Genomic DNA, 14,717 nt, shown 5'->3' on the forward strand with positions numbered 1-14,717 from the left:
GTCCTGCAGACAAGTGAGCAGCTGGAGCAGGCTTCCCCTGGAGGGTCCACCTTGGACTCAGTGACACTCTGGTGGAGCTGCCCTTCAGAGGCACCTACATCAAGAAACACTACTCTGGAGACCCTCACAGGTTGACCATGCTCATAATGTGGGGTTTGCACTAACCAGGAATCCACCAAAGTTTGTTCACTTACCCCCAAGCCCGATACTTTTCCCCAAGGGCACAGCAGAGGCACATCCCAGCTTGTGATATTGCTGAGGATGATGAGATGGAATTCTAGTCAACATTACCCTTGAAAGTCCTTAAATCAGCCTCAAAATTCAGAATACCTGGTTTTCTATGCAAGTACAGTAAAGCATTCATGTGGATGTATAATGCATATATAGTAGCACAGAATATAGAAGAGTACTTATCCAAAATATACCTATAGTATTTTTTGAATTCTGTTTAGATTCCACATATAAGTGAAATCATATGGCATTTGTCTTTCTCTGTCTGACTGATCTCACTTTAAATATTCTCAAGGTCCATCTGTGTTGTTCCAGATAGCAAGATCTCATTCTTCTTCATGGCTGAACAATATCCCATTGCACATATGCACCATATCTGCTTTATCCATTCATTCAATAGACACTTGGGCTTTTCCATGTCCTGCTATTGGAAATACTACTGCAGTGAACATCGGAGTACAGATATCTCTTTAAGATAATGATCTAGTTTTCTTCAGATATATACCCAGAGTGGGATTACTGGGACATAAGGTAGTTCTATTTTTAATTTTTTGAGAAACCTCTATACTCTTTTTCATAGTGGCCACACTAATTTACATTTCCATACATGTAGTATTTTAACTTATTTTTTCCCTAAGTGCATTTTCCTGAATTCATATAAATTGAATATTCATGAGATCACACACCATGCCCCCAGCCCATGTGCCCCTCCCCTACATTTATTTATTTATCTGCCCCAAAGATATTAACTAGAATCTTCTGAGTGGTAAACAGCTGATGAATCAGCCACAGGCTCAGAGTTTCAGGGCACTCACTGACTGGCGGGGAGTCAGGGCTTAAATGTAGAAGAGGAGAGGGCACTGGGTGATGACCGGGTGAACTGTCACATGGAAGGCTGCCTGCAGGGTCACCTGGAATAGGCTGGCCTACAACCCAGGGGAGGAAGGGTGTGGCAGTGGAGAAGCAGCCCAGAAAAGCTTTCAGTAGTGACACAGCCAGGAGCCAGGGGCCCAGAGATGGGTGCCCTGGACTGGAGGAGGAGGAGTAGGGAAGGCAGGAAGAGGCAGAGGGAGAGGTGGGGACAGTCAGTCTGCAGGGTTTTGTGTTCAGGCCTCGGGTGTGCCTGAGAGGAGAACTGTCAGAAGAGTCTCCGTCTCAAGTGAGAGGCAGGATGTAGGAAGGTAATCAGATTCGTAGCACATGCAGAAATCTGCTCTGTCTCCAGCATTATGGTCAACAAAGGAATGGCAATTTCTGATGTATGCTTCTGGGCATCTGCATTCTTTTCCAAATACTCCTGACCTCCAGTTTGGTGCTTCTTTGCCAGGATTTTTCCAGGGATGGGCACAGATGACCTGGGATTCAGGCCCTGGGACTCACCCTTCTCTACGGATGGTAACATTGGTGCAATTCTGGGCTTCTGTTCTGGTTGCACTTGTCACCACTTCTCTTCAGCAGTCACTTCCGCAGCTCCCCTCTCTCCCTGAGTGACTGCTGGGCCTCTCACCTGGGAATCTGCATGCCTTGCACAATTCATTTTTTTGCCCCCCCCCTCCTCGCCCCCGGGGCTGTAAGAGTGGATGGAGTACATGTCTGCTGAGCTGTGCTGCTTGGAGGGAGGACCTTTCCAGGGAGAGAGACAGAAGCGAGGGCTGGGGCCAGCTCCAATTGCTGCCTTTTCTTAACAATACCCCGTCTTGCCTGAGCAAAGACCTTTCTCTTCCTATTCTTGTCCAGAACATAGCTAACAAAGGACACTTTCTCTCATTTGCATTTCTTTTGCAAGCCTCAGAGCATTCTGTGTTTTAGTTCTCCTGACACTATTTTTGAGATAAGTCTTTTGTTATAATGTTCTTTTTCCAATTTCCATATGGTGGACAGACACACACACACACACACACACACACACACACACATACGCCACACACTTTTACACCCACAATCATTCATTCATTCTCTGTTGAGGATTTACAGGTGAATAATACAGGTTACTGCAATCTAGTTGGAAGAAAGAGATAGATAATTCAATTAAACACAAAGTAAGGATGGCTAATGTGCTGGGCCACAAGCAGAGGGAGGACTATCAGGAAGGTCCCTCAGAGAAGGGACACTGGAGCTGTCTTGATAGGCATGCTTCACCAACAATGCATCTATCTAGTAAGAGCTATTCTTATTAATCCCTTACCAGGTATTGTGCAAGCCTGTTATGTGCCTTGCTTTATTCACTCCTCACAACCTTAGAAAGTAGATATTTTATTATTCATTTTATAAATGAGGAAACTGAGGCCTTGAGAGGTCAGTTAATTCACTCAAGGTCCTGCCACTGGGAAGTGGAGCCAGAATGTGAACCCAGGTTTATCAGTCTCCAGGGCCCTGCTTTGAAATCATTGGGTTACATTGCCTATTACCTAGAAGATGGGAGAGAAAGGGCATTACTAGACTGAAGGAACAAAATGTGCAAAGGCATGGAGGCAGGAAGGAATAGGTATTGGCCCTTGATGGGTATTCAGCAGTGCTCTCCTCCTTGCTTGGTGGAAAGAGACACTTAGATAGAACCAAAGTAGGAGAGAAGGGTGGAGGCAGCAGGCCTACACCTGTCCCTTCCCCAAGTCCCATCTCTGCGGGTCCATTACCTTAATCAGACCCAGCCCAGGCCCTGCTCCCCAGTTTCTCTGGTTGTTCATCAAGAGATTCTCTAATTCCTGTGGATGGAGACACCCGGATGTGGCATATTCTGACCCCAGAGGGTGTGAACTGCCATGACACAGGGCTGGCAAAAGCAACCTTTTTCCATCTGTGTATTTTCCAAATCATCATGTATTTCAGCTTGTGTCACTGCAGATTGCTCACTCTCTGACCCATTGGCTTTAAATAGAAAAAGAAAAAAATACAATGCACTTTGTGGTTTCCAGTAAGATACCGTAAATACACCCAGGTAATATTCCGGGGCAAACCATTTGCAGTGGATGCTCAGGGCAGTGCAATGAAACCTTTCAGGCAGCCTGGACATCAGTGCATTTCCTCTGTACCCGCCAGGATTGCTGTGGAGCTGGAATGCGTTGAGGGCGTCAGTCAGGCTCCCCACTGGAAATTTCAGTAACAATACCAGTCTTTTCTGGGCACTTTCTAGAGGCCTAGTCTTTTCACACAAGGGGTTTCATTGAACCCTCATGGCAACTTGGCAGTGTCCTCCTCGTGGTTCCCATTTAACAGATGGGGAAGCGGAGACTCAGGAGGCATAGTCTTTGCTCAGGGTCACCCAGCTAAATAGGAGCAGAGAGGAGAGACTGGCGAGCTCCATTTTATTCGAGTTCTGAGCTGAAGCCACCTGGACTTCTGGAGGGACATTTTTTTTTTTTTTTTGGAGATATGAGTAGATTCAGAGTTCAGAAGGGTGTGGTGGAGGGGAGGGTGGAGATTCCATACTGGAAGCCAGGAGACCCTGGTTATTCCCCTGGTCTCGCTGAGTCACTGGAGACTTTGGGCAAGTCTCTTGACTTCCTTGAACCTGTCATTCAAGGAGGAACCATGGGCTTCATGTCTGGGGCTCTGGGAGTCTATTCCTTGATTCCAGGGCCATCAGAACCTCTGCTGGGGCAGGATAGCAGGGGCCAGAGGACCTGCCACTGCCCTCTCTATAGCTTCAGCTACTCCCAGACCCCGTCGCTCACCTGCTTCCACCACAGACTGTATCATGCCAGGGCCACCACACAGTCTTTCTCTGGCCTGGAGCCCTCCCTCCCTCTGCACCCCCCCCCCCCGGCAAACACACAGACAGCTTCCTAGCTGCTTCTCCATGCTCAAAAGCTACCATGCAAGATGCCTTCTGCTCTGACACTGTCCTGTCTACATTCTTCAGAGTCCTCAGCTGCTACTGAGTGTTTTTATTATTTATTATTTTTATTTTTTAAATTTTGTTTTATTGCTTAAAGTATTTCAAAGAGTATTACATATGTCTCCTTTCCCCCCCCTTGACATTCCCCTGGCCTCCCCTACACTACTGAGTGTTTTGATCTCCCTATCTGTACCCCATAAAGTTAAGGCATGTCTAAATCTCTCTTGTCAGTTTTCTCAGCCCCTAGTGTGGTATCTGGCACATAGTAACTGTTTAAGAAATATCTGTTGAGTGAAGGAATAAGGCACATGGCTCACTCAGTCAAGGAGACCAAGGGGATGGAAGTTCTTCCTCTGCTCATGGGCAGGAGGTAGAGGTGATGGTCAGGGGCAAGAGGTAGAGGTGGATGATCAGGGGCAGGAGGTAGAGGTGATGGTCAGGGCAGAGAGGGTGGCGCTGTCCCTGGAGGGTACATGGTCAGTAATGGTCAAGCCCAGTATCTGCTGCTTATGGGCCCCATGTGGTAGATCCAGGAAAGAGGCTGGGCTGCGGTCAGTAGGACTAGAGTGAGTATCATGCCCTTACAGTAGAGAGTAACTCAGATGCGGGAGCTGGGCTAATTGGGTTGGAATCCTTGGCAGGTTATATCACTTCTCTGGGTCTCAATTTCTATGTCTGTAAAATGGAGATAATAACAGCCCACACCTCATAGGATTGTTGTAGGATTAAGTGAGTCGATCTATATTGAGTGCTTAGAACAGAGCCTGGCAAATAGTAAGCAATTTTATGACTTTGCTATGCTTATTATGAACATTGGGTACATTGTCTCACTCCACTTCTGCAGCAATCAAGCAGCCATCTCTAAACCGTCTTCCAGATCTTGTAAAGGACAAAGGAGATGGCATTCAGGAAATCACCTAGTGGGAGGGGCACTCTCAGGCCAATGGGGTGGTCCTTCTCAGAGTATTGCCATGGTCAGGTTCTGGGTGTGCTCTGGAGTTATTGAAATAGCATGTGACCTCTGGGCTTGCATCTGGACTCTGCTGGAGCAAGTCTCCCTGAGCCTCAGTTTCTCCACTGATAAAATAAGGAGCTGTTAGTCACCTGGGTTGGGTGAAGAAGGAATAGATAGATGGCTGGAGTTCGCTGTGGCCTTTCATGCTGAAAGTCTGAGATTCTGGGATCCTTCTCTACCTTTTTACTGTCATTAAAACCAGTTCTTGGCTCAGCAAGCTTATCTCATTTGAGTTGACGGGGTCTTACAAATTATTTATTAAGAAGTCTTAACTAAGTGACATCTCTTGACAGCAATAAAGGTATTTTTATAAGAGTCGATGCCATAAGCCCAAGTAATGGTAAGCTTTCAGACACAGCAAAGAGCCAGGAAGGGAGGGAGGCTGGGACTGAGGAAGGACACTGCCAACCTGGCCCCAGAATCCAAGTCTGGCCGGTGTCCAGGTGGGCGGCCTCAGTGAATGGCATTACTTGTCAGAGCCTCGGCTTCCTCACCTGTCAAACTGTGAGAAAAGGTGGCTATCCAATAGGACTATTGTGAAATATCACACAGATAGCCAAATATGGGTCTGGCACATAATAGATGATCAACAAATGCTACTTTCTTTCCACCCTTCTCCTTCACCCCAAGCCAAACCCCAACCTCAGGCCTCTGGCTACCTCTGTGCAGACATGGCTTCTTGGGGAAGCCATGCTGCCTGGGCTGGGGGTCATCCCCACCCTGCCTCGCAGAGCCTCTTGGGATCTCGGTTGGGTTGTTCTCCTTAAGAGCAGGTGAGCACACTTTCCAAAGCACTGCATGGAAGCACTAAATAAAGGTCACGTGGTTGTTGGCCACTGTCTGGAGCTTTCTTTCATTCGTTCATTTATTCATTTGACAAATATTTACTGAGTGATTACCTACTACTTGTAACAAAGTGTTTGCCTTCAAGGAAATTACATTCCAGAGGGGCAATGGAGGTGGTAGGTGAGGTAGAAGAACAGACAATAAACAAGTAAGTCTAAAATATAAGGAAAGTTATGGAGAAAACTAAAGTAGGGGACGTTTCTCTCTGCACCTCCCAACAGTGACTGTAATTTCATCCATTATAATAATTATAACACTCACTGTTGTTTATTTAAGCATTGGGTATATGACAGGTGATACCTACTTCTCTCTACAGGGTGGCTGATATTAACAGATATGGAAATAGAGGCTCAGAGAGGTTCAGTGACTTGCTCTGTCTGGCAGGGTTCAAATTGGAATTTAGGTCTGCTATTCATTTATCCCTCACACATTATGGTGCGAGTTGTAAACAGTGGGTCAAGACAGACATGGTCCTTGCCCCCTTATAAATCCATTTGGATGGGCAGACAGACCTTGGACCAGCCCCATACACCATGAGTCTGTCTTGTTCTTAAAGGTATCATGGAGCACGATGTGGCGAAATGGGACACAGTGGTAATAATAACAATGGCTGGTGTTTACTGAACACTTACTACATGTCCAGTGCTGTGCTCAACACCTTTCCCTCATTCTGTTTAGATGCTGTTATTCCCATTTCACAGAGTAAACAGGGGCTTACAGCAGTTAACAGGCCTGACATTAGTTACACAGTCAGCCTGATGCCCAGGGCAGTTTCCCCAGTGGTCAGTGTTGGAGGAGAAGGGAGATGGGACTGGGTGGTGTTAGCCTAATGTTGGTGGGCAAGGCCAATGTCAAGATATCAAGGGATCAACAGTGACCCTTTAGCATCTGGAAGTATTAGACTTTACCAGCCAGTACCTGGGTCCCTGGGACCTCTGAAGCCAAGAATGACTGCACCTCAACATTTCTCAGACTTTAGGCCACTGCCTTCACTCCTCAGCAGGTGCTGAGGTGAGGGAGCTAGGTGGCCCCTGATAAGACTTCACTCTGGTCTGGAGGCCCACCTTAAGCTCAGGGGAGTTAAATGTGTTGTGGTGCAGCTGCCCTTCACCCATTTGGAATCTGATGAGAATCTTGCATGGGTAGCGAGCCATTATCATTATGTTTAACTAGTGTCTGTTGTCATCATTTGCAAAGTCATGGGGCTCAGAGAGACCCCAGGGATTGGTAATCACTTGGTGGTAGAGCTCCTGCACACAAAATCACCAGGAAGGAGGTTGGGCTGGCAGCTCCTATGCTGCCCCTGGCCCCACCTCCCATAAGGAGCCTGGGAGAAAGGCAAGTCTCAGATGACAGGCCAGGCCCCACCCCTTCCAATTTACATACTCCATTCAAGGTCTGATTAAGGGGACCCAGTCTCCTTTCTTGGAGTCATTTAATCTCTGGGGACAGTTCTTGGTCTGTGTGGAGTGTCCAGAGGCAGAGTCCGCAGCTCAGCTCTGCAGCCCACCAGGCGAGCGGCCTGAGCAAACCAGACCTTTCTCTTGGCCTCAGTTTCTCCAATTGTAAAGGAAGATAAATGAAGGCTTCTACTGCTTACTGCACAGCTCTCTTATAAAGAACTGTTACTACTGCCATAGATAGAAATTGCAATAAATTTAATAGTTGGGGCCATTTCTCATTCCAGTCTCTGTGCTAAATGCTTTACCTTTGTTAATTTTGTTCTAGTCCTAAATGAGTGGGTAGTTAGCATCCCTATTTTATAGTAGAGAAACTGGAGCACAGAGAAGTTGATGATCCAGCTAAGGTCACACAGTTAGGAGTGATAGAACAGGGACTCCCCAGCACCCATTCCTGCTCTCTCTATACTTTTCATCTGACATTCTTTTTCTTTTTTTTTTTTTTTTTAAAAATATATTTTATTGGTTTTTTTACAGAGAGGAAGGGAGAGAGATAGTTAGAAACATCGATGGGAGAGAAACATCGATCAGCCGCCTCCTGCACATCTCCCACTGGGGATGTGCCCGCAACCCAGGTACATGCCCTTGACCGGAATCGAACCCGGGACCCCTCAGTCCGCAGGCCAACGCTCTATCCACTGAGCCAAACCGGTTTTGGCAATGACATTCTTTTTCTTGATGTTGGTGAGGGTCTAATCTGACTGTAGGCTTTCCCCTTCAGTGTAGTCTTACCTGTCCGTTGACATCTGGAGCAGTTAGGGCTGCTGCTCAGGGGCTTTATCTTTGGGACCAGTCTTCCCGCTTGGCTTGGATGCTCTTGGAACATGCAGAGGAGTAAATTAAAAACATGCAGAGGTAGAAATGAAGTTGCAAATCCCAGGAGATTCTGGTTGCCCACCCCTCACTCTTCCACCTCCTGCTCTGGCCAACTCAGACCCACTTGCTTGCTGCCTAGCTTTGGGGGAAGATTTTTCTACTCTGCCCTCTCCCTGGGAGTCTGTCCATTAAATGCTCTTGTCCAGTGTCCTGCTTGGGTGGAACTTGAGGCCTGATCTCCTGTCCTCATGACCTTAAATTTCAAAGTTCCCTCTTTCCCAAAGCCCAGCAGCAGGAGATGGTCACTCTGTTCCTACCTGCCCTTCTGGTGGTCAGTTCTGTCTTCAACACATGGCCCCAACAGGCTCCCTTGCCTTCCAGTGAGCTCAGCGGAGCATTGCTAGTTCTTATGCACCATTTATTAATTTCACAAAACAAAAGCATTGTCAGGTATCCAGCCTGCCAAATTGTCAGGCCTGTGTGCATGTCCACCCCGTTGATGTGGCTTTGTCCCAGGCCCTCTGTCAGGAATTTATTACACACATGAGGTGTGTAATACCAATGTGAGAATATGTGCAGAGTCAGGGACCCAGTAGGTGTGTGATGGAGCTGGAATTTGAGCCCCCTGTTTTAACAGGATGCTGTGGATGGGCTGGCCTGGAATGTCAGAGTAAAGTGGCTTGGGCTACAGGAAGCCACTCAGTGGTGATTGGGTGGGGGCAGGGGAGCACAGGTTGTCTGTGTCTTAGCAGCCCGGGTTAGGGTGGCCATGGGTGGGTGGGAAAAGGGTGTGTCTGAGTGTGGGTCCCAGTGACCTGGGACTTAAAGCAACTTGGAGGCTGTTTTATCCACCTCCCGCACGGCTTAAGCCACTTCATCCCAACATCCTGAAGCACTTCTCCCCACTCCATCATGCCTGCTCAGCACTACTTCATCTCCTGCTCCAGCTCTGGGGGCCTTTCCCAACAGGCTGCTCTCCCTGAAACCCACACCACCCTGGCTCTGAGTGCGAACTTGCTGAATGCTCACTCGGAGTTCACCCTGCACACAGGGCTTCCTACAGAGTGCCTTGGTCCACCTTCATTCTGTGCAGTAGACACTGCTTGCGAACCTGTTTGAGGCCCAGAGAGGCAAAGAGTGTGGGTGGCAGCATTCCTGCACACTGGCTACTCAGGACCCTTCCACCCCCACTAAGAGCCCAGCACCACTGGGAAGAGCCATCTTCAAATAGCTGGGAAGACTTGTGGAAAGTGACTTCTCAGCAGCTCCCCAGACCCCCTACTGAACCTTCCTGTTTACGTACCTGCTCTTTTCCACCCTGACTGTGGGCAGTCCTCACTCCTCTTCCCCAGCCCCTGCCTTCTAGAAGACCAAGGCCTGAGGATGCAGATGTCCAGGGTCCAGGTCCCAGCCTTCCCTGGAGATGCTAGTCTGGCCAAGAGGAGTGGGTGAGCCTGTGACTGGCAAGTGACACACAGCAGTAGTAACAGGGGCTCTCAGAGAACAAGGGCTGTGTGTCAGGCACCTGCGAGGAGTCAGACGCAGAGCTGAGAGTGCTAAAAGAATTTTTAACTTCTAGTTCTTATTTTTTAACACTTAACAAGATAACATTCAAACAAATTTTAAAAGTTAGGTTGGATTAATTTACAGTAAAATAATCAACTTAAAATATCAGCCCTTTCATTTAGGGCCAAGGAGGCCAATAGTTCCCATTTAAACGGATTTACAAAATTTATATTTTAACCTATATTTGATGGCATCAAAATATAAAAAGCATACAACTTCCATTGAGACCTTCCCTTCCCTTCAGAGTATAATTCATACAATTGCTCCTTCGTTCAGTTCTCAAACTTTTAAAAAATCACCAGTTCTATTTTGAAATATATCTACAACTCCACTGATAACAAGAAGACTCTTAAAACAATTGTTATAGGACAAACTCTTACTGCTTTCTGTCATTGCCATGAGAAAAGTACTGTTGCAGAGTTTCCCTTTTACCTCTGAGTACATGGGACTCAGGGAGGGCTCAGCACTGGCTGAAAGTCACAGGACCGGAAATGGATGCTCCTGAGATGTGAGCCCAGGCTCAGGCTCTGGAGTCTGTGAGCAATGCAGGTGTTGAAGAAATGCTGTTTTGAGGGTTGTTGCCAGATGCTGTGAGAGCTGTTCACGTGCACAGTTTACGCCCTAATTTGAGTGTTGTGGGGAGTGGGCGGTCATTCACAGGGTTGTCCTATCCTCTGGCCTTGGGAGCCTGGGCCAGCAGCCTACACATCTCTCTCCTCCCCTGCCCAGTCAGCTACCTAAAGGCAGGCAGCGATTGGGGCTTGAGTGGTGCTCAGGCTTGGTCATCATCCCAGGATGGACCTCTCGGAGATAAGGAATGGGTGCTCAGTGGATCTTTGTGGAGCTCAGCCTCCCTTCTTATCCTGGCTGGTCTCCTCCCCGGATATCCTGGACCTGACCCCAGGCTTTCACCCTCTCCTCACAGGGAGCCGGGAGGCCGCCTTCACCTATGCCATCATCGCTGCCGGCGTGGCCCATGCCATCACAGCTGCCTGCACCCAGGGCAACCTAAGTGACTGTGGCTGCGACAAGGAGAAGCAAGGCCAGTACCACCGGGATGAGGGCTGGAAGTGGGGTGGCTGCTCGGCCGACATCCGCTACGGCATCCGCTTTGCCAAGGTCTTCGTGGATGCCCGGGAGATCAAGCAGAACGCCAGGACACTCATGAACCTGCACAACAATGAGGCGGGCCGGAAGGTAGGGTGGGAGACCTGGGACAGCCTGCTCCCAGGCAGCAGGGCTCCAGGAAAAGCCACAGAGTTCCTCCCCTAGCTGGCTCTGCCCTCCCCAGCTGCTGATAGGGCTCAGGGTGTGGCATGAAGCTTGTCAGTTACTAGAGAGGTTGAATAACTGAATCTAGGTGAAAACAAATTTGATATAACAGCGAGATAGAAAGAGGGAGGCTTGTGAACTCTTATCCTTGGGTCCACAAAATCAGCTGTGCAAACTCTGATTGGGGGAGAGGTTAGGATGGGTTGAGCAGGAGTCATCCCTTAACAGCAGAGCCGCTAGCATGTCATTGATCACCACAGCTGGATTCTGGCACTCAAAATAAAGGCACCTTTTTGAGTGCCTCCTCAGATGCTCTTGGATTCTGAGCTCAGCTTGGAAGAGAGCTAGGAATGTTCCAGGATATTTCTAGTGGAGGTGGCTGGGACAGAAAGGGGCTGGACACCCATCCCATGAAAAGCTGGCTGTCCTAAGGCAAGGAAGCAGAAGGGCCCAGAGTGCAGAGTGAGGGCCCACAGGGTGACGGGATCATGGAGAAGTAGGTCCTGCTGTGAGGAGCCAAGCCAAAGCCATGAGATATGGAGTGAGTTACCAAGAAAGGAGTGAGCTCTTTATCCCAGGAAGTATTTGGGCAGAGGCAGCTCAAGATACCCAAGTCAGTGCTCCTGGCTCAGGCTGTGCCCTGGGCTGCAGCCTAAGGCTGGGAGTATGCTCTTACGTGCCTTTGAAGGCTGAGGTGCTCAGAGCCCTTCCTGGAACCCCTAGGCCCAGGAGATGCTGGGAGAGGAAAAGCTCAGATGTCAGGTGGAGCTCTGTGGTGAAGTGTCTGTGAGCCAGGGCAGATGGAGAGGGGGGCTTAGGGCTACCTGGGTTGGAACAGACCACTGCAGCAATAAGACTTGTGCTGACACCACCTGGGGCCACAAATGCCGGTACCCAGGGTGGCTGGGCAGGAGCAAGAGTGACAAAGACCTAAAAAACCATACACAAGGCTATATCGGACCCAGGAATGCAGACCCCATCCACAGGCCACCACTGTGGTTGTGCAGGAAGGCCAGCCCACTGTGGCCAGACACTGAGTTTAGACTCAGATTTTTATGTACCATCACTTCACTTTTAAGTGTTGTCATTTCAAATTGATTGTCAACAGTAGAAAAGGTAAAAAAGGAAGAGGATTACCAGAGGCTCAAGTATTTAACTGGCTAAGTGTGGGCTATGAACACCCCATTTGGGTGGCAGATGTATTAAGTGGCACATATCTTCCTCTGCTGGAGCATGTCTGTGGGCCAGGCAGTCTTATAGCTCTGGATGTATCAGCTCGCCTAATTCTCAAGGCTTCTCTAAGAACAGTAGCATCATTATCTCCATTTTACAAGTGAAGAAATTGAGGCTCAGAGTGGGTAAGTAATGGGCTCAGGGTCCCATCTCTACTAATAAAAGGGTAATATGCTAATTAGGACCTCTTCCAGATGTCTTCTGGACATCCATCTGGACAAAGCCACAGAGGCTGCGAGGGCCTTGGACTGGGGGCATGGGCAGGGCCCACGCGGGAGAGGCGGGGCGGGCCTGTGCTGTGGGCTGGTCCAGTGCCGTGGCCCCTTTTGCAGGCCTGGGGCTCAGGCAGCTATGAGCCCCAGCAGCCGTGAGGCCCAGGGTTCAGGCCTCACAGCTGTGGAGGCTGGCAGTGACAGCAGCAGCAGGGTGATGGGGGCAATGCCTTTCCCTGTTCGGCCAGTTGCCTCCCACAGAGGGAGGCCAGACTGCCACTTAGGTCCAAGGGGAGCAGGCCTAAGCCATCAGTAGGACATCCCCTGAGGGCTCCCAGACTGTGGCTGAGGGACCCCCCCCCCCCCAGTGCATGAATTTTCATGCACTGGGCCTCTAGTAGTTAATAAGCAGTGCCAGAATTCTGTCTCTGAGCTGACATTCTTTTTTTAAAATATATTTTTATTGATTTCAGATAAGAAGGGAGAGGGAGAGAGAGATAGAAACATCAATGGTAAGAGAGAATCACTGATCGGCTGCCTCTTGCACACCCCACACGGGGGATTGAGCCTGCAACCCAGGCTTGTGCCCTTGACCGGAATCAAAACTGGGACCCTTCAGTCCACAGGCCAATGCTCTATCCACTGAGCCAAACCAGCTAGGGCAAAAGCTGACATTCTTTATATAGCGTACACTGCTGTGGCATGGTGGTCAGAAGGCTGCCTGTAGGCTGGCACTGGGCTGCCTGGTTTAGATTCCAGCTTTATTATTCCTTCCCTGGAAGGAAGTAGAGCTGGCAGGAGTGTCCTCAGGGATGAGGTGAGGAGGGAAGGAGACAAGGCAGGAGACCACTTACCCTGGGGCCTGGTACAGAGTTTGTCCTCAGCACAGGGCGGCTGTGACTACAAGTTGTGCAAATGTGTAACGCAGGAGGGAATCTGTCTGGCAGGTGTTGGGGGTAAGGGGGGTAGCCTGCACACCTTAGAGAGGAGCAAGGTTCCCCTCTTGCAGATGAATGGGAGAGGACAAGCTGGCCCTTCCTCCAGCCTTCAGGTGTCCTTCCCTCCCTCCTCTTCTAGAGCCTCTGGCCACATCCTGTGTGTAAGAGCCTCCCAGGAGTCTGGGTGAGTCACACTTGCAGAAACTCACCTGACATGATGCTGTCCTGGGTTAATTGGAAGGCCCTGCCTGGCTGGCAGCTCCTGTGCAGCCAGCACATCCCTCCAGGCTTTTCAGCTATTCATTTCTTTTAGTTTCTGTGGTCAGGTCACGCTTTAGGGCACAGGGCACAGGGCGTAGGCTTCCTCCTGCCCTTGAAACACTCCCTGGAGGCAGAAAAAGGGAGTGCTTCAAGAGTCTTCCCTCTTCCAGCCTCCATTTCCTTATCCGTGGCTACCTGGTTGAGCCACTGTGAGAATTAAAGAAGAGAATTCTTAGCTTGGGATAAGAAAGGTTCAGTATATCCAGTGGGAAAAGCTTTCACAAGCCACAGAGCTCCACAACGTGAGGGCTGCGGCTGCTGTTCCAGGCAACTCTTGGGTGGTGCAGATGCCGGAATCTGTCAGACATCATAAGATCAACCTCAGTGGCTTCCTGGAGGAGACAAGTGAGGTTTGGCTTGGCAGGGAAGAGAGGTGAAGGCAACACAGGTTTGGTGTGGGGAGGCAGTGGTCAAAGGTCCAGAGGTGAGGGCTTAGGGCAAGTTCAGGGGCCTAGACTGGCTGGTCTGTGAGTCACAGCAGCTGGAGAGCCTGCATGGTCACCTGCCAGGCCAGGGAGTGAGAGCCTTGATTTGTCCCCTCAGATCTTTCTGCGGTTGCTGTCAGGTTTCAGCTCAGATGTCCCCCTTCAGACAAGCTTCCTTTTCATTTCCTTCCTAGCCTTTTCTCAGATGTCATCTTGTCCTTTCTCTCCCACCCCACTCCATACCAGATCATGAGTTTCAAGTGTCTCATTCACAGCTGCACCCCCAAGGCTGGCATCAACAAGCCACTCTCTGTGTAGAGTGAAGAGTTGAGTACCTATGGTGACTGGTGAACCACTGATGGTTCTGGCGCAGGGAAGGGGCAGAACTCATAGACACTGACTCCAGGAAGGCAGAGTGAGGCCCTGGGCGGGATCAAGAATGGGGTGCAGAATGAGTGCAGACTGGGCTCTCTCAGAATGATGAGGAAAATAATATGGGGTGGGGGAAGGGGGGAAGAGGTGCTAGCAGCCTGACTCTGTATCCCTA

The 14,717-nt window shown here is 49.4% G+C and overlaps 1 protein-coding gene across 1 annotated transcript in view; it reads left to right on the top strand.

The window, feature by feature from the left end:
- Positions 1-14,717, top strand: part of WNT7A (Wnt family member 7A) — a 103,573-nt gene that overhangs the window by 16,468 nt on the left and 72,388 nt on the right. The window contains exon 3 of the mRNA XM_059688291.1: positions 10,695-10,966. Within this exon, the coding sequence (XP_059544274.1) occupies positions 10,695-10,966 (272 nt within the window). The remainder of the gene's footprint in view (positions 1-10,694; positions 10,967-14,717) is intronic.

The sequence above is a fragment of the Myotis daubentonii genome, chromosome 3 (genome assembly GCF_963259705.1).
Source record: "Myotis daubentonii chromosome 3, mMyoDau2.1, whole genome shotgun sequence".
Lineage (NCBI taxonomy): Eukaryota > Metazoa > Chordata > Mammalia > Chiroptera > Vespertilionidae > Myotis > Myotis daubentonii.